At 45.5% G+C, this 27,169-nt stretch overlaps 1 protein-coding gene across 1 annotated transcript in view; it reads right to left on the reverse strand.

Moving 5' to 3' along the window:
* Positions 1 to 27,169, reverse strand: part of LOC126251935 (synaptic vesicle glycoprotein 2A-like) — a 136,490-nt gene that overhangs the window by 52,575 nt on the left and 56,746 nt on the right. Inside the window, exons 4-6 of the mRNA XM_049952691.1 lie at positions 16,932 to 17,094; positions 4,876 to 4,997; positions 179 to 423 (exon numbers count right to left, since the gene is read on the reverse strand). Coding sequence (XP_049808648.1) covers positions 179 to 423; positions 4,876 to 4,997; positions 16,932 to 17,094 — 530 coding nt within the window. The remainder of the gene's footprint in view (positions 1 to 178; positions 424 to 4,875; positions 4,998 to 16,931; positions 17,095 to 27,169) is intronic.

Genomic DNA, 27,169 nt, shown 5'->3' on the forward strand with positions numbered 1-27,169 from the left:
TCAAGTCAGTTGCTGAAGCTCTGAAGACGATTATGTCGACTATAGTGAAAAATTAAAGAAATGAATATTTTAGTACATTTACACCTTCTTCTCAACAAGTACTAGCGTCGCATAACAGAAACATCGGGAATGCTATTATACACGTGCAAGATTTGAAATGGGGAGAGGCGACACTCACGGGGAAGTCGAGAGGGTCCTTGCCGGTGTTGGTGGCGAAGATGAGTCGCAGCACGTCGAGCGCCTGGTGGTTACGGCCGGTGGCGAGCAGGAACTTGGGGCTCTCGGGCAGCAGCGCCCAGATGAGCAGCGCCGCCAGCAGGCCGGGCAGCGCGCACAGCAGCAGCAGGATGCGCCACGGCCCGTACTCCAGCGAGCCCAGCGCCAGCGTCCAGTGGCTGTTGGGGATCACCAGCCACGCCAGACCTGCGGGCACGCCACGGCTCGTCCTCTACCTCCACACTGGCTCATAAAGCAATATCCGTAGCACAAGCAATCACAAATGCCGTGAATGTTCTTGTGTCATGTGACGAGCGCAATGTGAAATTTATCGGTGTGGTAGTGCAAGGCCTTTGTGGTGTGAAAATGCGACCATCCACTTTGCATCTTGTCCGACATTTCTTAGATGGTTTGGTTATGCATATAGGGCAGCTGTAACCTCTAAAACAGTGATTCCCAACCTTTCTGCGATCATTACCCCTGAGGGCAATCAGATATTAGCTGGTACCCCTCGCCCCTCTCTTCCACGTTTAACATCAGTTCCCATCGAAACTTACGAATGAAAAAGAACTTTCTTTGAACACATTCATTTTTAAATAGATGAAAGATAAATGATGTTAAGCTATTACAGGTGTTTTATTAAACCGTGAGACAATTACTATGACTAATTTGTGACAACTTCTTTTGTAGAATGGTAAAACAGTTCTCAGTGCATTGCGACTGTTACCTAAACCACTTTCTCTGGAAAGAAAGCTAACTATCCACATTGAGAGTAGACACTTGTTACAAAACATGCGCGGCGCGTGGTAACCACGTAGTCTTAGGCCGCTTGTCACAGTTCGCGCGGCTCCCCCTGTCAGAGGTTCGTGTCCTCCCTCGGGCATGAGTGTTTGTGTTGTCCTTAGCGTGAGTTAGTTTTAGTTAGATTAAGTAGTCTGTAAGCCTAGGGACCGATGACCTCAGCAATTTGGTCCCATAGGAACTTACCACCACCACTACCACTAAAAATGCTTCCTCTCCACCACTCCTCTCCCTAGCAGCACTTGCTTCACCCACATCCCGCATCCCTGTTCAGAATAAACCGAATGTGTGAACTACATTTAGGCCCACTCATTGTAAATGACTCCTGACATCTGAATTGGCAGAAATTGGAAGACTTCGGGCTGCCAAACCTTTGTGTCCGGCCAGTGTTAATAATAATAATAATACAGTGTAGGCCACACGGCAGTGAGGTAGACGTTAGATAACTACTGTTGTGCTGTCAGTTCTTTTACTGTTATGAAGTGAATAATGAATCAATATATGGTCTCTTAGAGGAACCGCCTAATACTCAATGAGGCGTTTTCATGAGATAATATAACCATATGTGATGCATGTGTCTTAATTTTAACAGATGCGTGGAAGAAAGTACAAAGTATGTGTGTAGTGGGTAGACAATGTGAGAGAGATGTTAATACACTCCTGGAAATGGAAAAAAGAACACATTGACACCGGTGTGTCAGACCCACCATACTTGCTCCGGACACTGCGAGAGGGCTGTACAACCAATGATCACACGCACGGCACAGCGGACACACCAGGAACCGCGGTGTTGGCCGTCGAATGGCGCTAGCTGCGCAGCATTTGTGCACCGCCGCCGTCAGTGTCAGCCAGTTTGCCGTGGCATACGGAGCTCCATCGCAGTCTTTGACACTGGTAGCATGCCGCGACAGCGTGGACGTGAACCGTATGTGCAGTTGACGGACTTTGAGCGAGGGCGTATAGTGGGCATGCGGGAGGCCGGGTGGACGTACCGCCGAATTGCTCAACACGTGGGGCGTGAGGTCTCCACAGTACATCGATGTTGTCGCCAGTGGTCGGCGGAAGGTGCACGTGCCCGTCGACCTGGGACCGGACCGCAGCGACGCACGGATGCACGCCAAGACCGTAGGATCCTACGCAGTGCCGTAGGGGACCGCACCGCCACTTCCCAGCAAATTAGGGACACTGTTGCTCCTGGGGTATCGGCGAGGACCATTCGCAACCGTCTCCATGAAGCTGGGCTACGGTCCCACACACCGTTAGGCCGTCTTCCGCTCACGCCCCAACATCGTGCAGCCCGCCTCCAGTGGTGTCGCGACAGGCGTGAATGGAGGGACGAATGGAGACGTGTCGTCTTCAGCGATGAGAGTCGCTTCTGCCTTGGTGCCAATGATGGTCGTATGCGTGTTTGGCGCCGTGCAGGTGAGCGCCACAATCAGGACTGCATACGACCGAGGCACACAGGGCCAACACCCGGCATCATGGTGTGGGGAGCGATCTGCTACACTGGCCGTACACCACTGGTGATCGTCGAGGGGACACTGTATAGTGCACGGTACATCCAAACCGTCATCGAACCCATCGTTCTACCATTCCTAGACCGGCAAGGGAACTTGCTGTTCCAACAGGACAATGCACGTCCGCATGTATCCCGTGCCACCCAACGTGCTCTAGAAGGTGTAAGTCAACTACCCTGGCCAGCAAGATCTCCGAATCTGTCCCCCATTGAGCATGTTTGGGACTGGATGAAGCGTCGTCTCACGCGGTCTGCACGTCCAGCACGAACGCTGGTCCAACTGAGGCGCCAGGTGGAAATGGCATGGCAAGCCGTTCCACAGGACTACATCCAGCATCTCTACGATCGTCTCCATGGGAGAATAGCAGCCTGCATTGCTGCGAAAGGTGGATATACACTGTACTAGTGCCGACATTGTGCATGCTCTGTTGCCTGTGTCTACGTGCCTGTGGTTCTGTCAGTGTGATCATGTGATGTATCTGACCCCAGGAATGTGTCAATAAAGTTTCCCCTTCCTGGGACAATGAATTCACGGTGTTCTTATTTCAATTTCCAGGAGTGTACATTCGTTTCACAGGCTGTAACCACCACCACAGCCTGACATGCTTTAAGGCTAGTGTCTGGAAAAAAGACGTAATTAATGGTAACTTACGTAATCAATATTAAAGTCTTACGAAATAATGATGCTAGTAATAATTTAATTTTGTGATCGAAACACAATTGTATCCTTTTGGTTTTAACCCTCCGAAAATTACATTTTATTCCTCTGGGGGTAATTACCCCCTGGTTGGGTGGTTGGGAACCACTGCTCTAAAAGGTTTCCTAACTATAAATTTATTTACGGGAAGCGACAAGTCATCGGATAACGATAAGCACACACACAGTTTTTTCGCGTACACAAGGTATAAAAGAGCTGTGCATTTGGCGGACCTTTCATTTGTACTCAGGTGACGTATGTGTAAAGGTCTCCCACGTGATTGTGGCCACACGACGGGAATCAACAGACTTTGAATGGTGGAGGCTCCACAATGGTGTAGGCTGGGTTTACATGGAATCGACTACGTCCTCTGGTCCAGCTGAACCAATCGTTGACTGGAAATGGTCATGTTCGGCTGCTTGGAGACCATTTGCAGCCGTTCATGGACTTCATGTCCCCAAACATGAACATTCTGGGCATTTCGAGAGAACGATTTGGCCACCCACGTCGCCTGACATTAATCGGATTAAAAACTTTTGGGACGTAATCGAGAGGTCAGTTCGTGCACAAAATCCTGCACCGGCAACAATTTTGCAGTTACGGATGGCTATAGAGGCTCAATATTTTTGCAGGGGACTTCTAACAACTTGACTCCAAGCCACGTCGACTTGCTGCACTTCGCCCGGCAAAAGGAGGTGCGACATAATAGTAGGAGGTATCCCTTGACTTTTGTTACCTCATTGTATGTTATACATAATATCACACATGTACATGAAAATGACAAATTGTCTAAATTAGCTAATCGCACGATTTAAATAAAGATCGTTTACTTTACAGCCTTCTACGAACGATGTTTTCTCCTGTGAAGTATTTAGAGGCTGTGGATCCACACAGAAACAAGAAATAAATTTATTTATATGGTGCAGGAGTAGTTGAAAGACAGACGATGACAGATCTGATGAATAGCGCGCACTTCCCAGCAGTTCACACTTCAAATTTCTGTTGTGCCGCTAAGGGGCGCCTATTACTCTCCTGATAAAAGATTTTTTTGTTCATTTTATTTCAGACGTCTACTCACATCGCCAAGCAAACGGAGCGACCACTCGAAGTCTTCAGTGCACAGTTTGAGGTGAGGTTGTGTGGACAGGATGCAGTCGCAAGAACCCTAGTCAACATACGCACTGCGTTGGTTACATGTCTTTGAGTAGTTACATGAGTCAGCAATTCTGATATGGGGTTACAAAACGTGACCGACGTCTGCAGTACTGCCGTAGAATATTTACTTCCTACTGTAATCTTCACAGCGGTGAAATTGTATTGTGGAAGGAAGAACGATCATGATATGCCGTCGACAATGAGCTCACTGAAGACGGAGCACAACATCGGATTAAGGAAGCATGGGTATGGAAATCTGCCGTCTCCTTTCAAACGAACCATCCCGGCATTTGCATTAGGTAATTTAAGGAAATCACGGAAAACCTAAATCAGCATGCTTGTACGCGCAAAATGACACTGACGAGAAAATCTGTTTTTGTTATTTCTTACGCTGAAAACGTGTTTGTTGCAATGTTCTGTACGGCAATGCAACACGTAACAGTGACTGTACGTGCCCGGTTGGCAGCCAGCAGGAGCAGCCCTTGCCTACCTGGCAGGCAGATGGTGCCCACGGCGACGGAGACGCCCAGCCAGACGACGGCGCGCGCCCTGGTCGCCAAACCGTGGAACTCGCCCAGGTACGCGAACACCACCGCCGCCGCCCCGCAGATGCTGCAAAAGGCAACGACAGCCGCTGCTTGTTACACGACTGGCATTTCTAAGTCACAGTCTGTGGTTCAGTAGTCTCCAAACAGAATATGCATCGTTGTTAACGGTGTTGATCTACCAATGTCGTCTCCAACAAGCAAAGTGTGGGTTCACGTTAGAAAAAAAAGTAGAACTGGTTCTAAGTATTATTTTTGGGGTTTAACTATTCCAGAATCCTCCACACCTATAAATCCCTCATCCGAACCATCCTCTGCTACACAAATGCATGGATTCCGCGCCTTCCTCCTTTTATCACACCCTACAGATAGACCCGCGAACGCCATGCACTCCGTCTAGCCTTTCGAATCCGCTTACCCACTCCCACCTGCTTCCTCTGCCAACTTGTAAAATTCCTCTCCCCCACTCTTCCATCTTAAACACCTCCGAATATCCTACGTTACCCGTAAACTCGACACTACCCACCCCCTAGTTTTCCCCCTGCTCACCGCTCCTGGTACTCTGCCACAGCGCTACACCTCCATACTCTCCACACCCTCTCCCAACGAAACTTGAATCGCCTTCGTTACACGACCATGAAATCCACCTGACATATACCCATCTTACCAGATCTAATCAGAACCCTTCCCCCTCATCTGCTCAGGACTTCCTTCTTCTCCATTCCTCGACACCCACATCCTAAGGCATCAACTGGAACGGCATCCCTCTTCACTCTCCCGCGGTCCTCCTCCAAACATCCACCCACATAATCACCCTCTTACGCACTACCCCAACTGTTATTTTCCCATGATACTCTTCTTCGTGGCAGTCTATGCCTACTCATCATTTCACTCATGTATGTCTCTACGTTAATCAATCGCCACACTGGCTTTTTACTTTTTAACTTATGCTACTGTCCCTTTGTCTTTTAACTTTAGTGAAACATTCATTTGCCATATCATCTGTGTCAATCTTTTACTTAAGCAACAAACAGAATTTAAATTATTATACTTTATGTAAATTACTATATATTTATATAAATTTTTATATTTTAAATTACGCAACTGAATCTCTATCCTTTATTTCTATCAATCATTCACTTTGTCAACCTCTGTGTCCAATTTTATAGTATGTTTTAAACTTTTGCTCTCATATGGCTCAAGAGCGGTGACTTGAATCCACTGACAGCACACCCCACGCTCATATGTAGCGAGGATAATGAAATGACAATAAAGAGCAAAGGATATTGTTTTTGTGAGAAAATTTTGAAAATCTTTGGAAATACTTCGAAGCTGAATACACATTTGTAATATCTACTGTAAATGATGAGGTGGTTCTCGTGAAGAACAAATAAAGAAAATACAGGTGCAATTTGACGGTAGTGTGTCTCTACAAGACTGATTCTGCGCCTACACTTCCCCTGACGTCAATAGCAAGAAAACGAAATGCAGAATCTTAAGAGTACTTCGAATATTTCTTCTTGTTCACCATTTATTTTCCTAGTGCATCGACTGATCTGCTGTCGTCTTCAGATTCAGCCATAAGTGGTTAGCCACGCGAAGTGTCCGCGCGGTTAGAGGCACGGTGTCACGGACAGCGCTGCCCCTCCCGTCGGAGTTTCGAGTCGTCCCTCGGGCATGGATGTGTGTGTGTTGTTCTTATAATAAGTCAGTTTTAGTAGTGTGTAAGTCTGGGGACCGATGACCTCAGCAGTTTGGTCCCTTAGGAATTCACACACATTTGAACATTTCTGAACATAAATGATTAAAGTTTCAGTTTTAAGAAATGGGCTTTCCATAGAATCACAATGCAAGTTTATTTAGGAATCAACCTACTGTTGAATTCAGCCAACACTGAACCTAGATACTAAGTTGGACTTAAAAAAACGCTAATGTTGCTATTTCCTAATACTGTTTTCAACTAGATTACCTTAGTAATTAAAATCACACATTAAAAAGTCAACGACAGGTGCAATTCGTCACTTCTTTAACATCAGACAACAATTCACACACATGCATTTGATCGGATAGTCGAACTGAATATATGGAGACACAGAACTGACTTCAGACAAGTTGGAAACTTTCCGATTCCAAAAGTTCGAAGAGACTTGACTTTCACCGGCTGGGCAGTTTCAAATACATCAAGAATTAACCGATTTGTTGGACACTGATATAGTGTGGGAGACAGAAATATGTTTTATTCGTGTAATATATGTATAACTCCAAGAAATTAAAATGAATCCATTAAAAATGCTCAAGTACTTGGCTTATAGATGAGCCGAGATTTTGTCTATTAATGTGATACAACATCAACAAAAGCAAAACGAGGATAATGGAATGCAGTCGAATTAAATCGGGTGATGCTGTGGGAATTAGATTAGGAAATGAGAGGCTTAAAGTAGTAAATGAGTTTTGCAAAATAACTGATGATGGTCGAAGTATACAGGATATAAAATGTAACTGGCAATGGCAAGGAAATTTTTTCTGATGAAGAGAAATTTGTTAAAATCGAGTATAGATTTAAGTGTCAGGAAGTCGTTTCTGAAAGTACTTGTATGGAGCGTAGGCATGAATGGAAGTGAAACGTGGACTATAAATAGTTTAGACAAGAAGAGAATAGAAGCTTTCTAAATGTGGTGCTACAGAAGAATGCTGAAGATTAGATGGGTAGATCACATAACTAATGAGGACGTATTGAATAGAATTGGAGATAAATTTGTGGCAGAACTAGACTAGGAGAAGGGATCGGTTGGTGGGGCATATTCTGAGGCATCAAAGGATCACCAATTTAGTATTGGAGGGCAGCGTGGAGGGTAAAAATCATAGAGGGAGACCAAGAGATGAATACACTAAACAGATTCAGAAGGATGTAGGTTGCAGTAGGTACTGGGAGACGAAGAAGCTTGCACAGGATAGAGTAGGATGGAGAGCTGCATCAAACCAGTCTCAGGACTGAAGACCACAACAACAACAATGTGATACAGGATATACGTATGTAATGCATCTTCGTTTCGCTTCTTTATTCAACAGGATATGAGAAAAACAAGTAACTACTTACACCCGGCATCCAGTAAGTGTATGTGCGAAGTGAAATGATAAAAGACCGATATAACAGAAGATGTATCGATGTTTTCGATACACGACATTAAGGTATGAATGTCGATAATTTTACAAAATCTTTGTATTGTCGATAAATTGTACCATCAAAGGACACACTTTTTGCCAACATGATCAGATGCACACACCCCATAATAACTGGTCTACTTGGCCCATTTACACAGTCACCCTCTATAGATATTAGTTCGTGCCAGCTTGCTCACTTTCTCAAAACGTAAACGCATGCAGTCTTCCCGTGCTCTCTGTGCACACACCACAGCCACTGTAAAGTTGTCACCTACGGTCAACGACGATTCCTGCGACATCGCCCATCCAAACACAATCAGGATTATCGACACATATTAATGCACCTTTCACTAAAAGTCACCAATAATCATACCTCACGTCAGGATAGCCACGGTGAATTCCATCATCACGTAATAATCAAAGAAGTGTAACAGAACATGTGATATTCTCAACATGCACAAAAGATTTATCAGATAGGTTCAGCAGCACTATCAATTTATTCACTGAAGGCACTGTTGTGTACAGAAAAGTATTGTCTCTGGAAGATCGTAAAGAAAGGCAAAGAGAATTAGGCAATATTTCTGCTTGGTGTAATGAAAGAAAACTCTCTTTAAACGCTCGTAAATACAACATAATTCAAAAAATAACGAGAAAGAATCCGATATTATCCGATTACAAGATTCGAGGTGAACATCTTGGGCGCAGCACATCATTTAAACATTTAGGATTGATACGAGAAAACGATATGAAATGGAACAAACCACATAAAATCCGTATTGGGGAAGGCAAATGGAAAACTTAGTATTGTTTGAACGATTCTGGTTAAGTCCATTTCATCTGAAATGAAGATCTGTCTCTAGGTTTACACTCCGTAAGCCATTGTACAAAGTATGACGGAGTGTGCAAGACGCTAGTGGGAACAATTCCAAAGCATTGTTCCACGTTTGGTGTCTTTATCAAGTAGGCATGACAATAAGCATCGAATAAATCTCTTATCCGTTACGGGTGTGGAACTGTGAGACGGTTTCCACAAATAATTGTAACCAGTCGCCTTTCGTGATGGTAGAATTATTATTTTCCGTTTAAGGATTTTAAACCGCTTAGCGATTCGTCATCACATGATACATCTTCATCTACATGCATACTCTGCAAATCACATTTAAGTGCCTAGCAGAGGATTCACCGAACCACCTTCACAGTTCTCTATTATTCCAATCTCGTATAGCGCGCGGAAAATGGTTCAAATGGCTCTGAGAAAATGGACTTAACATCTGAGGTCATCAGTCCCCTAGAACTTAGAACTACTTAAACCTAACTAACCTAAGGACATCAAACACATCCATGCTCGAGGCAGGATTCGAACCTGCGACCGTAGCGGTCGCGTGGTTCCAGACTGAAGCGCCTAGAACCGCTCGGCCACGCCGGCCAGCGCGCGCGGAAAGAACGAACACCTATTTTTTTCCGTACGAGCTCTGATTTCCCTTATTGTATCACGGTGATAGTTTCTCCCTAAGTAGGTCGGCGTCAACAAAATATTGTTACATTCGGAGGAGAAAGTTGGTGATTGTAATTTCGTCAGAAGATTCCGCCGCAACGAAAAACGCCTTTGTTTTAATGATGTCCACCCCAAATTCTGTATCATTTCAGTGACATTCTCTCCCCTATTTCGAGATAATATAAAACAGGTTGCCCTTCTTTGAACTTTTTCGAGGTGCTCTGTCAATCCTGTCTGGTAAAGATCCACACCGTGCAGCAGCATTCTAAAAGAGGACGGACAAGCGTAGTGAGCGTAGTGTATGCAGTCTCCTTAGTGGATCTGTTACATTTTTTAAGTGTCCTGCCAATGAAACGCAGTCTTTGGTTAGCCTTCCCCACAACATTTTCTTTTTGTTCCTTCCAATTTAAGTTGTTCGTAATTATAATTCCTAGGTATTTAGTTGAATTTACGGCCTTTAGATTTGATTGATTTATCGTGTGACCGAAGTTTAATGGATCCTTTTATCACTCACGTGGATGACCTCACACTTTTCGTTATTTAGGATCAACTGCCAATTCTCGCATCATACAGACATCTTTTCTAAATCATTTTGCAATTTGTTGTGACCTTCTGATGACTTTACTAGTCGATAAACGACAGCGTCATCTCCAAACAATCTATGACAGTGCTCACATTATCTCCCAAATCGTTTACATAGATCAGGAACAGCAAAGGGCCTATGACACTACCTTGGGGAATACCTTAAATCACTTCTGTTTTACTCGATGACTTTTCGTCAATTACTACGATACGCTAACTCTCTGACAGGGAATCATGTATCCAATCACATAACTAAGGCGATATTCCATAAGCACGCAATTTCACTACAATCTGCTTGTGTGGTACAGTGTCAAAAGTCTTCCGGAAATCCAGGAATACGGAATAAAGTCTGAAATCCTTGTCAATAGTACTCAACACTTAATGCGAGTAAAGAGCTAGTTGTGATTCACAAGAACGATTATTTCTAAATCTTATTGACTGTCTGTGTCAATAGACCGTTTTCTTCGAGGTAATACTGTACGAAAGCAATATATGCTCCAAAATCCTGCTGCATATCGACGTTAATGATAAGGGCCCATAATTTAGTGGATTACTCCTACTACCTTTCTTGAATGTTGGTTGCGACCTGGGCAACTTTCCAGTCTTCGGGTACGGATCTTTCTTCGAGAGAACGGTTGTATATGATTTATCAATTATAGAGCGCAGCAATCAGTCGTCCTTTTTTTTTTTTTTTTTTTTTTTTTTTTTGCAGATTTTATTTGGCAAATCTAGATTTCGGGTAGTGCCTAGCCAATATTAATGCATGTCGGTTCCCTGTTGAATACTACTGTATAATGAAAGTAAGCTGTATGATTGTTACGTATGGACCTATTGCATCAGCATACTCTGAAAGGAAATTAATTGGTATACAATCTGGATTAGAAGACTTGTTTTTATTAAGTGATTTAAGTTGATTCACTGCTCCGACGGTATCTACTTCTATGTTATTCTTGTTGGCAGCTGTTCTTGACTCGAATTCTGGAATATTTACTTCGGCTTCCTTTGTGAAGGCATTTCGGAAGGCTGTGTTTAGTACCTCTGCTTTGGTAGCACTATCTTCGATAGTATCTTCATTGCTACCGCGCAGAGAAGGCATTGATTGTGTCTTGCCGCTAGCATACTTCATATACGACCAGATTCTCTTTGGATTTTCCGCCAGGTTTCGAGACAAAGTTTCGTTGTGGAAACTATTACAAGCATATCGCATTTAAGTCCGTGCTAAGTTTCGAGCTTCTGTAAAAGATCGCCAATCTTGGAGATTTTGCGTCTGTTTAAATTGGCATGTCTGTTTCGTTGTTTCTACGACAGTGTTCTGACACGTTTTGTGTACCAAGGACGATCAATTCCGCCGTTTGTTAATTTATTTGGTATAATCTCTCAGTTGCTGCCGATACTATTTCTTTGAATTCAAGCCACGTTTGGTCTATACTTATACTGTTAATTTGCAAGGAATGCAGATTGTGTCTCAGGAAGGCGTCAAGTGAACTTTTATCTGCTTTTTTAAATAGGTATATTTTTCGTTAATTTTTGAAGGATTTTGGGTTACAATATTCAATTTCGCTACGACAACCCAGTGTTACTAATCCCTTTATCCGTTTTGATGCTCGTTATTAACTCAGTATTATTTATTGCTAAGAGGTCAAGTGTGTTTTCACAGCCGTTTACTATTTGCCGGGGTTCATGATCTAACTGCTCAAGTTTTCTTTGAATCTTTCAGCAATTGTATCATCTGAATTGGGAGGTCGGTAAAATGATCCAATTATTATTTTATTCCGGTTGCCACAGGAACTATGTACTTCAATTTCGCTACAAGATAAACTACTTCTAACAGCAACAAACACGCCACCGCCAGCCGTGTTTATCCTATCCTTTCGGAACAACGTTTGGTTATTCGCAAAAATTTCTGCTAGGCTTATCTCCGGCTTTCACCAGCTTGCAGTGCGTATAATGGTTTGAGCATCAGTGCTTTCTATTAGCGCTTGGAGCTCTGGTACTTTCCCAACACAGCTACGACAATTTACAACTGTTATACCGATGGTTCCTGTACCTACGTTCTTCCTGTGCTCGGCTGCACCCTTTGTGACTGAAGCCCTTTTTGTTTTTCGCGAGATCCACTAACCTAAAAAACCGCCCAGGACACGAGACACAGCCCTTGCTACCCGTGTAGCCGCCTCCCACGTATAGTGAACTCCTAACCTATTCAACAGAACCCGAAACCCAACCAACCTTTGGCACAAGTCGAGGAATCTGCAGCCTACACGATCCCAGAACCATCTGAGCCTCTGATTCAGACCCTCCACTCGGCTCTGTAGCAGGGGTCCGCAATCGGTCCTGTCGACTATGTTGCAAATGGTAGGCTGTGCTTTTATCTCGCAAGCAAGACCAGCAGCCTTTACCACTTCTGTTAGCCGCTCGAATCTGGAGAGAATCTCTTCTGATCCAATGTGACACACATCATTGGAACCGACGCGAGCCACCACCTGCAGTTGTCTGCACACTGTGCTCTTCATAGCATCCAGGAGGACCCATTCCACATCTGGAATCACTCCATCTGGTATGCACACGGAGTGCACATTGGTTTTCTTTCCTTTCTTGGCAGCCATGTCCCTAAGGGGCCCCATAACTATCCTCACATTGGGTCTCCCAACTATCAGTAATTCCACCCTTTTTGATTGTCCAGGTCTTGCAGGCTGAGAAATTTCCTCTGAAACAAGACAGGCGATGGCATCTGCCTCAGCGCCAGTGTCATGCACAGACAGACTAACCAGGGAGGCCTTATGTGTGGCCCCCTGGGAAGTCTTTCACCGCCTGCTACGCCCTGGTGCGACCTCCCACTCGACCACACGGGAGAAGTCAACCTCAGTGCAAGCAGTAACTGGGCTGGCCACCAGTGAGGACCGATCGGAGGGCTCTGACGTGCTGGACGTCCGCTGCATCCCCCTGACCAGCCCACAACAGTGGTGTCCATCCAATGCAGCCTCAAGCTTTGTAACTGAAGCCATCACAGCCTGGAGCCGAGAGCGAAGTGCCACCAATGCGGCTCGCATCTGTACACAAGAATCACAGTCCCAAAGTATTCTTAGTGATCATACATAGCGTTTTAAGGGTCTTTGTACAGAGTTATTTGATTCCATACGATTAACAAATCAGTTTGGAATTGTTTATGACCCCCAGTTATTTTAATTATACACCACTGCACAGACTGTGCTACAAAATAACAGCCTCCACATGCTTAACAGGCTCCAGACATATATTGCTAGGACTGTAGCATTTTGATATAATCCATACAGAAGTGTAACAAAAATGCTCGAAGCACTGAACTGGATACCCTTTGAAGATGACTTAATTTCTGCGAAACCCTGTTGGTTAAATTTAGAGAACCTGTGTTCGAAGAAAACCAATATGCTCTCTCCATCACATCTGTCGTTTAGGGATCACGTGAATACGATGACAGACATTAGGTCGCATACAAAGGTATAGAAACAGTAATTTTTCTCTCATTCAACAAGCGAATGTAATCGGACACAGAATCACTAATATTAGTGCGAAGTATCCTCCATCAGGCACTGTACAGTGGCTTTTGGAGTACATCTGTAAATTTAGATGTAGTCGCTGAGGAACATTTCGCATAGAAAATTAATTTTAGTATTAAATATACAGGACAGTCATATTAATCTGACCATCGCCTATGTTCGACGTCAACATGCAATAGCCACTCACTGGTGGCAGCACAATAAACAGAACTCCGTCTGAAGAGGCCTCGGAATGCCCAACGGTGCTAACCGAACGCAGTGTGATTCTCAGCCGATAGACGTCACTGGATGGAAGGGCATATGCTCAGCAGACCGCTGTCCCGGTCGTTGTCGGCTTTCGTGACTGGAGCCGCTACTTCGCAGTCAAGTAGCTTCTCATTTGGCCTCCCAAGAGGTGAGTGCACTCCGCTTGTCAACAGCGCTCGTCAGACGCAGACGGTCACGTCAGACGCAGACGGTCAACCACCCAAGTGCCGGCCAATCCAGACAGCCTTAATGTCGATGATGTGACGGGAATCGGTGTTAACACGACGGCAAGGCTGTTGGCGGCAGCACTGTAAAGTGAAGGGTACATAAAGCGTGTCGGTGGATACAGAAAATATACAGTCGTTGTCGTAATGTGAAAAGGGAGCGATTTATCTGACGTCACAAGGTTACTATCAGTGGCTTTCGGGCCAAAGATGGAAATATTTCCGAAGCAGTTAAGTATGAAAACTATTCACCTGCCGCCGTGGCTAAAGTGCACCGTGCATGGCAAAATTTCGCTATACAAAACCGACGCCGAGGCAACTGTGTAGCACCACAGGCCATACATCACAAGGATGAACGACAGCGGCGTTGATGTGTACGGGCGTATAGACGTGCAACTGTTGAGCAACTGACCTCCCAGGTGAACAAAGGGGCTGCCAACAATGCCTCCTCAACGACCGTTCAGCGAACATTGCTGCTTAATGGGGCTCTGCAGCAGGTGCCTGGTTCACGTGACCTTGCTGACTGCTGTTCGTCGGGGACGCAGACTGGAATTTGGACGCCGATACCGTGCCTGGACGCCCACTGAGTGACGACAGCTGGCCTTTTCAGGCGAATCACGTTTTACGCTTTATTGGACAGATGACTGTTGGCTTTTATGGCACAGCAACGATCGTCAGGAAGCTGCAGAGAGGAGGAGAGACGTTATCGTCTGGCGAATGTCTTTGGGCATTCTCTGAGTGGTGATATTGTCATTCTGATACGCACAATGGATCAATATATGTATGCATCTATTCTCCGAGACCATGTCCACCCCTACATGCACTTTGTTTTCCCTCGGCACTATGGCATCTAGCGGCAGGACAATTGAATGTGTCACGCAGCACGCAGCATATGTGCAAAGAGCTTCAGAATGAGTTTACTGTATTCCCTGGCCATCAAACTCCCTGACGTTAGACCCAATCGAGAATCGGTAGGTCCACCTCCATCAGGCTGTTCGCGTCATGGCTCCCCAATCGAGTAACATAGCGCAGCTGGCCACGGCACTGAGTCAACATGGCTGCACATCATTAACTCTATTTCTGCATGTCTCACAGCAGTTTATTCAGATTTTTGATAGGTGATCACGTTAATGTGGCTGGACAGTGTGTTATCTCTCTTGGAAGCAAAACGAAATCAATTGTAACAAAATGACTCCTGTCCGTGGTAAACCGCTTGGCTCCCAAAAACATCGATCATGTGAAACCTGCGCTCTTAAATTAAAACATCCTAAAAGCTGTAAGCTAAAGGTAACAAGTAAAACCTATGTTTCTTAATTCACTAAGTTTTATTTAAGTACAAAATTAAAAGTCATTGAGTCATTATATTAAGATAACATTTGTTTTTGGGTGAGGTCCGCCTTTAGAAAAACACAATTTCGTTTTTTGTCCCAGACATGTTTCACTGCAGTTGCAGCATCATCAGTCGTTTTTTTATTATTGTGACTGTCAAACATAAGGAATATTCGTTATTGTTTAAATATATGTAAATATTAGTTTCTAAATCGTAATCACAGATTTTGGAAGAGCACATAAAATTGTATATTCATACCCTCTTACCACATAGCGTGGTTTTACTGCTGTATTACGTTTTTACAGTGTTTGTTTTTCTTTGCAGTTTAGCACCTGCAACTAAATACAACTTAATGTAAGCAAAATATTTACGCAAAAATTACGATTTCTAAACTGTTACGGCTATGCCTGAGATTAATAATTCATGTGAAAGGTTGTGAGTGTGTGTGTGTGTGTGTGTGTGTGTGTGTGTGTGTGTGTGTGTGTGTGTGTGATCTATTTACATTATGTTTCGCTTACGTTTTTGCGTAAATATTTTGCCTACATTAAGTTGTATATAGTTGCAGGTGACAAAATGTAAAGAAAAACAGACACAGTAAAAACGTAATACAGCAGAAAAACACACTATGGGGTGAGAAGGTATCAATTTTATGTACTCTTCAACAATCTGTAGTTACGATTTAGAAACTAATATTTACATGTATTTAAACAGTAAAGAACATTCCTTATGTTTAACAGCCATAATAATAAAAAAAACACCGATGATGCTGCAACTGCAATGAAACATATTTGGGACAAAAAACAAAATTGTGTTTTGCTAAAGGCGGACACCACCCAAAAGAAATGGTTCAAAAAATGGTTCAAATGGCTCTGAGCACTATGGGACTTAACATGTGAGGTCATCAGTCCCCTACAACTTAGAAGTACTTAAACCTAACTAACCTAACACACACATCCATGCCCGAGGCAGGATTCGAACCTGCGACCGTAGCGGTCGCGCGGTTCCAAACTGAAGCGCCTAGAACCGCTCGGCCACAACGGCCGGCCGGACCCCACCCAAAAAACATGTGTTATTGTTAAAGGAAACACAGACAAAAGAGCTTCAGCCTCAAGATGATTATATTCAGATACATAACCAGATTCATGACCCGACATTCTTCTTGCCAAACAAAATGTAGCACCCTGTCCCGGGCGCAACGTACGAATACAACTAAATTACTAAGAACAAACGTTCATAACGTAAGAATTTCAGCACAAAATTTAGGAAACTATATTCTTACTTTTCGTCAGTAGACTGACGATAAGTACATTTACAGACAGCTAGTTTTAACTCGATACTGTGGCAATAACTGACAAGGTTGTGAATGATGGCTTCAGTCTAGATAAAATACAGAGCTATAGCCAGTATGAGGGAACCAGGAGGTACTCACAAGAAGCCGTTCCAGAACCTGAAGATGAGCAGCAGCCAGAAGGAGTGCGAGAAGCTGGAGAGGACGGTGCACGCCGAATCCGCCACCAGCGTCAGCAGCAGCACGGTGCGCCGGCCGCGCGTGTCCGCCAGGTAGCCCCACAGGTGCGAGCTGCACAGCATGCCTGCACACACCAAGCACAGCACATCAGCACCGTGTGTCCGCCCTCCGTGTCACATGTGCCTTCGCCATGGCGAGATGCACTGCACGACTGCAGAAATAATATACGGGTTGGTTACAATTAAAAGTGCGGCTACTCACAGAGGTAGAGTGGGGGCTATAATTACCGTATGGCAAGGAAACATGGCAGCGAAACTTGGTAGATATTCTCATGCATTAATGCAGAACCGATTTACACTGAAAAAGCTAGTTCCAATTGAGGCCACAAGGTGAAAATGTGGCGCTGTGAATCAAGAAAGACGTACAGAAATGTTTCCGTATGTAATTACCTTAAGGAAAGGGTCAAAGAAGTGAGACAGGAAAAATGTTGATTTTAATACTAACCGCCGTTTACACAATTTGTTCAATGAGTACCGGAGACGTCGGCGAGATGCTGCATCCGTACAACGATGTGGTCAACAGTTGCTCGCGGCAGTTCCGGTGGAATCTGGGAAATGCGTTCCTATATACTGGCCTTCAGATCAGATAGAGACCGAATGTGTCCCTGATAAACGCTGTCTTTTAGATATCCCCAGAGCCAGAAGTCACGTGGATTCAGATCAGGTGTTGTTGCAGGCCCTGCATATGGAAAACCTCTGGAGATAACACGTTTGTGGAAGGTTGCGTTAAGCAGATCTTGCACTGGGCGAAGCGACATTAGATGTTGCCCCATGTTGCATCAAAACAGTGGTTTCTGTGGTGTCACCGCCAGACACCACACTTGCTAGGTGGTAGCTTAAATCGGCCGCGGTCCATTAGTACATGCCTGACCCGCGTGTCGCCACTGAGTGATCGCAGACCGAGCGCCACCACACGGCAGGTCTCGAGAGACTGACTAGCACTCGCCCCAGTTGTACGGACGACATTGCTAGCGACTACACGTACGAAGCCTTTCTCTCATTTGCCGAGAGACAGTTAGAATAGCCTTCAGCTAAGTCCATGGCTACGACCTAGCAAGGCGCCATTAACCATATCTGGAGAGAGTCTCACTTGTATTATCAAGAGCAATGTACAACAAGAAATTAAAGTTAAGTATACGAGAAGCTCCGTTCTTTTCTTTATAGCTTTCATCACGTATCCTGTTTCAGACTTCACGCCAGTCAGCGTGTGTGTACGTGTGCCTTTCGGCTACCCGTCACTGTGGACTGGCTGCCTCGTCAGCCCACTACATTGGCGACGAGTGTAAACGTGTTCTTTCTAATTTGCACTAATTTGCTTGTGTCATGGCTTCGCCACAATCTCCTGATGTACTGTCCGAATTTTATCGCTTGCAGAATCAGCAGACGCAGGCGTTATTGGATGCCCTTGGACAGCTCGTCCAGGGTCAACGTGCGCTGCACAACGATGCGGCCGCCGCCGCTTCATCGCTACCGCAGCCACAACCCGCAGTTGCACCGCCGTTCCGTGCTTTTCGTCAAGACGACGAAAGCTGGACGGAGTGGTCGTGACAATTTGGATTTCATCTCCGCGCCTACAGAATTCAAGGTAATGAGCAGCAGCCATTTTTGCTTTCGTGTGTAGGTGTGTCCACCTACCGTGTGATAGTGAAATTGTTTCCCCGGCGCGACGTAGCAACTCTGTCATACGAAGAAATTTTGTCTGCTTTAGATGTCTATTTCAAAGAAACAGTCAATGTCGTTGCAAAAAGGTATACGTTCTTTCGTACAAAACGTACGGCCGGTCAGACTAATCGGGAGTGGGTTGCAACATTGCAAGGACTTACAAGGGATTGTGCGTTTGAATGTGAATGTGGACTCCCGTATTCAGATACTATGGTGCGTGATGCAATTGCGCAGAACTTTTCTGATGTTCGCATACGGGAACAGATTTTGAAACTCGTCAATCCCTCCCTTCAACAAGTGATAGACATATTGGATAGGCAAGACACACTTGACTTTGCTCAGGAATCATTTGAAACTTCGCCAGCAGTGTGTCGCATTAACCGGCCTGCCGGGCGCGCTGCGCGGACCTGTAAACAGACTTCACACATGTCCGCACCGCCACGTGTCCCGCGAAAGCAAGCAAATGCAGTGAAATCATGCCCGCGGTGTGCAACTAGACATTCGCGTGAGAATTGCCCGTCACGCCAAGCTATTTGCTTTTTCTGTAATAAGAAAGGGCATGTTCAAAGTGTTTGCCAGAAAAAGCTCAGATCAGACAATCACAACCATTCCAGGCCCTTTGCTTCGCGCCGGAATCGAACCATGGACAATCAGGCTCGTGAACCTTCGCCCATGGACATTCATGTAGTTAATTCCACCCCGTCCAGTGCCACTATCTCAAACAGTGACTGTGTTCATCCCACAAAAAGTGTGCGTCGACGTAGCCGGAAATCCCGTAAAGTCGCAAGTGCTTCTGTACCTGTCTCAGTTCCAGTTGCACGTGAAAGTCGCTCTTGTCGTCAGCAGGTCAATAAACTTTTTGTAGATTTGGACTTTGCCGGACAAGTGATACCATTCCAGCTCGATACCGGAGCTGCAGTTTCATTGCTCAATCACGCCACATACAAACAACTGGGCGCACCTCCGTTCAGCTCACGAGTTATTCAGGACAGAATATCCCTGTGTTAGGACAGTGGAGCCTTCTTGCAACATACAAGGGACAAACAAAACTTGTGTCTTTTTATGTTCTTCGTTCTTCTTCGGCAGTGAACTTGTTTGGTTTAGATTTATTTCAGTTGTTTAACTTGTCAATCGTAAATCAGGTCCTATCAGTGAACGAGACCGTGCCTTCCGCCAGTGTTTCTCGTCTATGTGAGGAATTTGCAGACATTTTTGCACCGGGCCTTGGTTGCGCTACGAACTATGAAGCACATTTGGAACTGAAAGTCGACGCGCAACCGAAATTATTCAGAGCGCGCAATGTTCCCCACGCATTGCGTTATGAGGTCGCCAATCGCTACGATATCTTGTATCGGTCCGCTGCTACGCACGGCAACGCTGCTGCGTTGTCCCGTTTGCCTGTTGCTGAGGATAAAGCATTCGATTCTTCCGAACTTGCTTGCATGTTCATTGATGTGAAAACCGATGACGTGGTCGAATCGTTTCCGATTGATTTTCGTCGTGTAGCTGCAGCCACAGCTGCTGACCCTGTCCTTGCTACTGTTTTGCGTTTTGTTGCTACGCAATGGCCCTTGTCAAAGTCACGGATCGAGGATCCGCTGGTTCGCCGATTTTTTGCTCACAAGGAGAGACTTTTTGTACGACGTGGTGTTTTGTTGTTGCGTTCTGATAATGATCAGTCCAGAGTCGTCGTCCCACGTTCGTTACAGTCCTCTGTCTTACGGCTTCTTCACCAAGGACATTGGGGTATAGTGCGCACGAAACAACTTGCTCATCAGCACTGTACGTGGTTCCGAATCGATGCTGCGATTACGAATATGTGCTCTTCTTGCATGGCGTGTGCCGAACAACAATCCGCCCCACCGCGGAAATTCTTTGCATGGCCCAAAGCCACTTCCCCTTGGCAACGCTTACATATCGATTTTGCTGGTCCATTCTGGAATGCGCGATGGTTGGTTGTTGTTGATTCCTTCAGTAATTTTCCATTTGTTGTCCGGATGTCTTCCACGACGCCTTCTGCCACCATCCAAGCGTTGTCCGCTATCTTTTGCATTGAAGGTCTACCACAGACTATTGTTTCCGACAATGGCCCACAATTCCTGTCCGCAGAATTTGTCATTCTGCAAGGCCAATGGTATTCAACATCTGACATCCGCGCCGTTTTCGCCTCAGTCAAACGGTGCCGCTGAACGATTGGTCCGGACTTTCAAGTCCCAGATGTTGAAGTTGAAAGAGTCGCATTCTCGGGAGGACGCATTGTTGCTCTTTTTGTCCTCGTATCGCTCTCATCCCCGCGATGGTCGCTCGCCGGCTGAGTTGCTCCACGGTCGTCCTCATCGAACCTTGATGTCTTTGCTGCATCCGCCGCATCAGGTTCCTGTGCAGCGGCAGACTCCTGCTTTTGCTCCTGGCGACGTTGTCTATTATCGCCACTATCGCGGTTCACGGCGTTGGCTCGCAGGGCGCATTCTTCGCTGCCTCGGCCGCGCTATGTATTTGGTTTTGGGGGCCTCTGGTGAGGTGCGTCGGCATCTCAATCAGCTGCGCCTCTGTCGTCGCCTGGGTTCTGCCGCTCCCCGTCTGCTTTCAGCGACGGTGCCGTCCGGTCAGCGCCTTGAGGACCCATCTACTGGCTCGCCTCATCCCCAGGTGTTACCGACGCTGCCTTCCATTTTGCCTCATGGCGACGCGCCCCCGCCGCCGCCGCCTTTTCTCCCGCCGGCGCCGCCCGCAGAGGACGCGTCGCTGCCACCGCCTGGCGCCTCCCTGGGTCACTAGCCGCCGATCGCTGCCCGTGACCGGTTATCCTCCGCCATGGAACTCTTGCCCGCTCCGGACCAGACGTCGTCTTCGCCCGTCGGGTGCCCCGACCGCATGGAGGTCGACCCTTCGGCCCCTCCTGTCTCTCTACGGGCGCATACACCGCATGTTGACGTGCACCCTGGACTAGGTTTTCAGGCGTTTCCTAGCTCCCCTCGGACCGAATGGCAGGGTGCGGGTGGCACAGCCTCGCCTGTTGTTAGGCTCCTCACCTCATCGCATACGCCAAGATGGGGTCCTCCCCACGGCGGGCGGAAGCCTTATCAAACGACCGTTCGCCGATTTGCGGGGGAGGAATGTGGTGTCACCGCCAGACACCACACTTGCTAGGTGGTAGCTTAAATCGGCCGCGGTCCGTTAGTACATGTCGGACCCGCGTGTCGCCACTGAGTGATCGCAGACCGAGCGCCACCACACGGCAGGTCTCGAGAGACTGACTAGCACTCGCCCCAGTTGTACGGACGACATTGCTAGCGACTACACGTACGAAGCCTTTCTCTCATTTGCCGAGAGACAGTTAGAATAGCCTTCAGCTAAGTCCATGGCTACGACCTAGCAAGGCGCCATTAACCATATCTGGAGAGAGTCTCACTTGTATTATCAAGAGCAATGTACAACAAGAAATTAAAGTTAAGTATACGAGAAGCTCCGTTCTTTTCTTTATAGCTTTCATCACGTATCCTGTTTCAGACTTCACGCCAGTCGGCGTGTGTGTACGTGTGCCTTTCGGCTACCCGTCACTGTGGACTGGCTGCCTTGTCAGCCCACTACAGTTTCCACGCAGTTTCGCTCATCCAAAGTAGGAATTACATACTGTACAAGGAGATCTAGGTAATGTTCAGACGTCACAGTCCATCTGACAGACCTTCTGGGTGACTGATAATACTGGGTGTTCACAAAGTCTCTCCGCAGTGCCGTATGATTGTCAGCCGCGCCTGCAATATGATTGTTCGTCTGTCTGGGTTACTTCCCTTCAAGTGGACTCTCCCAACACTTCACTGTTTCGTTTATCTCAGTCAGCGTCAGTAGTATCGTTGGTGTGTGACGTTATGTGTTGAACTTTTAAGATTAGTTACTTTGTTCGCTTGTTTCGTTTTTGTCACTGTTAAAATGCTAACCATTGAAGAACATGTGTTTTTAGTCGAACCAGTGTTCAAACCTGGCGGTAAATACAGAGTTTCAGTTCGTCAAACATTTAATTCAGTTTTCCCCGAGACAACACTCCCACATCGCGATACTGTGCGAGATTTGATTAACAAACTTCGAAGTGACAGATGCACCGAGAAGTGATCGTCCTAGCGTTTTGTCTAAGGATAAACTACTCGACATTTCCGATAAAATGTCCATGAATCCGAACAAGTAAATAAGAAAACTCGCCCAGGAAATCGATGTTAGTGTCGGAACGGCTCACACAGCTGCAAGGAAAAAATTAGAACTTTTCCCATACAAAATAACAGTCGTGCAAGAACTGAAAAATACTGATCATGGCAAGAGACTGCATTATTGTCAATGGTTCAAAAATGTCGTTCAACAAAATGGAAGGGATATTCTTAATGAAACGTTTTCCACTGATGAGGCGTGTTTCATTTATCCGGGCACATGAACTCGCAAAATTCTCGTATGTGGCGTACTGCAGATCCAGTGTGTATTTGTGAGGAACCACTTCATTCTGTGAAAATAGGAGTTTGAATTGCAATTTGTAGACGTCGGATTGTGGGTCCCAAATTTTTCAACGAAACAATAAACGCACAACGATACTGCGGTGATATTCAGTGCCCATTCATAAGAGAACTTGTGTTAAGTGAAATACTGAACGGTTATTTTCAACAAGATGGTGCAATCGCTCGTACAGCTCGCGTTTCAATGTCATTGCTTGCTGATGTTTTTGGTGATCGCATAATTTCACAGGGATTTTGGCCCGACCTAACACCAACTGACTTTTTCTTCTGAGGTGTAGCGAAAGCAACTGTCTATAAAAACCGTCCAAAATCCATCGATGAATTGAAAACTCGAATATCCACTTTCACTGCTTCTGTTACAGAAGAAATGTTACAGCTTGTGTTTGGAAAACGTGATTAGACGAATTGAATTATGTATTCAACAACAGGGAGGACACCTTCAACATTTAATGTGAAAATTTATAAGTAAAGTAATTTGTTGGTAAAGTACCGGAACTTCAAGCGCTGATAGAAAGCACCGAAGCCGAAATCGTTATAGGTACAGAAAGCTGGTTGAAGCCAGAGATACATTCTGCCGAAATTTTTACAAAGGTACAGACGGTGTTTAGAAATGATAGATTGCATGCAACCGGTGGTGGAGTGTTCGTCGCTGTTAGTAGTAGTTTATCCTGTAGTGAAATAGAAGTGGATAGTTCCTGTGAATTATTATGGGTGGAGGTTACACTCAACAACCGAGCTAGGTTAATAATTGGCTCCTTTTACCGACCTCCCGACTCAGCAGCATTAGTGGCAGAACAACTGAGAGAGAATTTGGAATACATTTCACATAAATTTTCTCAGCATGTTATAGTCTTACGTGGAGATTTCAATTTACCAGTTATAGACTGGGACACTCAGATGTTTAGGACGGGTGGTAGGGACAGAGCATCGAGTGACACTATACTGAGTGCACTATCCGAAAATTACCTCGAGCAATTAAACAGAGAACCGACTCGTGGAGATAACATCATGGACCTACTGATAACAAACAGACCCGAACTTTTCGACTCTGTATGTACAGAACAGGGAATCAGTGATCATAAGGCCGTTGCAGCATCCCTGAATATGGAAGTTAGTAGGAATATAAAAAAAGGGAGGAAGGTTTATCTGTTTAGGAAGAGTAATAGAAGGCAGATTTCAGACTACCTAACAGATCAAAACGAAAATTTCTGTTCCGACACTGACAATGTTGAGTGTTTATGGAAAAAGTTCAAGGCAATCGTAAAATGCGTTTTAGACAGGTACGTGCCGAGTAAAACTGTGAGGGACGGGAAAAACCCACCGTGGTACAACAACAAAGTTAGGAAACTACTGCGAAAGCAAAGAGAGCTTCACTCTAAGTTTAAACGCAGCCAAAACCTCTCAGACAAACAGAAGCTAAACGATGTCAAAGTTAGCGTAAGGAGGGCTATGCGTGAAGCGTTCAGTGAATTCGAAAGTAAAATTCTATGTACCGACCTGTCAGAAAATCCTAGTAAGTTCTGGTCTTACGTTAAATCAGTAAGTGGCTCGAAGCAGCATATCCAGACACTCCGGGATGATGATGGCATTGAAACAGAGGATGACACGCACAAAGCTGAAATACTAAACACCTTTTTCCAAAGCTGTTTCACAGAAGAAGACCGCACTGCAGTTCCTTCTCTAAATCCTCGCACAAACGAAAAAATGGCTGACATCGAAATAAGTGTCCAAGGAATAGAAAAGCAACTGGAATCACTCAACAGAGGAAAGTCCACTGGACTTGACGGGATACCAATTCGATTCTACACAGAGTACGCGAAAGAACTTGCCCCCCTTCTAACAGCCGTGTACCGCAAGTCTCTAGAGGAACGGAGGGTTCCAAATGATTGGAAAAGAGCACAGGTAGTCCCAGTCTTCAAGAAGGGTCGTCGAGCAGATGCACAAAACTAATTCCCTATATCTCTGACGTCGATCTGTTGTAGAATTTTAGAACATGTTTTTTGCTCGAGTATCATGTCGTTTTTGGAAACCAAGAACCTACTCTATAGAAATCAACATGGATTCCGGAAACAGCGATCGTGTGAGACTCAACTCGCTTTATTTGTTCATGAGACCCAGAAAATATTAGATACAGGCTCCCAGGTAGATGCTATTTTTCTTGACTTCCGGAAGGCGTTCGATACAGTTCCGCACTGTCGCCTGATAAACAAAGTAAGAGCCTACGGAATATCAGACCAGCTGTGTGGCTGGATTGAAGAGTTTTTAGCAAACTGAACACAGCATGTTGTTATCAATGGAGAGACGTCTACAGACATTAAAGTAACCTCTGGCGTGCCACAGGGGAGTGTTATGGGACCATTGCTTTTCGCAATATATATAAATGACCTAGTAGATAGTGTCGGAAGTCCCATGCGGTTTTTCGCGGATGATGCTGTAGTATACAGAGAAGTTGCAGCATTAGAAAATTGTAGCGAAATGCAGGAAGATCTGCAGCGGATAGGCACTTGGTGCAGGGAGTGGCAACTGACCCTTAACATAGACAAATGTAATGTATTGCGAATACATAGAAAGAAGGATCCTTTATTGTATGATTATATGATAGCGGAACAAACACTGGTAGCAGTTACTTCTGTAAAATATCTGGGAGTATGCGTGCGGAACGATTTGAAGTGGAATGATCATATAAAATTAATTGTTGGTAAGGCGGGTGCCAGGTTGAGATTCATTGGGAGAGTCCTTAGAAAATGTAGTCCATCAACAAAGGAGGTGGCTTACAAAACACTCGTTCGACCTATACTTGAGTATTGCTCATCAGTGTGGGATCCGTACCAGATCGGGTTGACGGAGGAGATAGAGAAGATCCAAGGAAGAGCGGCGCGTTTCGTCACAGGGTTATTTGGTAACCGTGATAGCGTTACGGAGATGTTTAACAAACTCAAGTGGCAGACTCTGCAAGAGAGGCGCTCTGCATCGCGGTGTAGTTTGCTCGCCAGGTTTCGAGAGGGTGCGTTTCTGGATGAGGTATCGAATATATTGCTTCCCCCTACTTATACCTCCCGAGGAGATCACGAATGTAAAATTAGAGAGATTAGAGCGCGCACGGAGGCTTTCAGACAGTCGTTCTTCCCGCGAACCATACGCGACTGGAACAGGAAAGGGAGGTAATGACAGAGGCACGTAAATTGCCCTCCGCCACACACCGTTGGGTGGCTTGCGGAGTATAAATGTAGATGTAGATGTAGATGAAAAATGAATATTCAATAAATTAATAACTTGTATTTTACTGAGTTTAATTTCGGTATATTCACTGTGGCATGCGACACGCGCGGCTAACAATCGTACGGCACTGCGGAGAGACTTCTTGAACACCATACAGTTCACATACGGCGGGTGCAGTGGCTCTTCGTGTTCAACATGCGGTTTAACAGTACCACAGCTCCGGCAGTTCTGTGTATTCACTGCACCCTGCAGTGTAAAATGTGCCTCGTCACTCCACAGAATATTGCCCGGCTACATGTCATCAAGTTCGATCCGTGCGAGAAAGCTAAGGACAAATTCAGAACGTTGCTGCGGATCATGAGGTTTCACTTACTGTACCGTTTGGGTTTCTGCTGGTGCTAGTGTAAAATAGACCTCAAAACTTTCCGTACTGCTGGTCATCGTATGGACAATTCCTCGTGACAGTGCAGGGGCATTAGCACTACCCGGGGCACGTGCTGCACGCTCAGTTACAGCAATAGCAACCACGTCAGTAACCTCCACCGGGATAGGACACTTCCTCCTTCAGGTGCCACACCAAGCTCACGTGTGCTTTCGAATTTCATTATTATGTTTTTAAACCAAGTAACGACATTGGGCCTCTCCTCAGACCTTTCAGTTGGCGATACTCCCTCAATGCAGCACTGTAATTGCTGCCGTTCACATAAAACAGTTTTGCTTGTCAAATGACAACTTGGACGTCATACCGTCATACAAACAG

The sequence above is a fragment of the Schistocerca nitens genome, chromosome 1 (genome assembly GCF_023898315.1).
Source record: "Schistocerca nitens isolate TAMUIC-IGC-003100 chromosome 1, iqSchNite1.1, whole genome shotgun sequence".
Lineage (NCBI taxonomy): Eukaryota > Metazoa > Arthropoda > Insecta > Orthoptera > Acrididae > Schistocerca > Schistocerca nitens.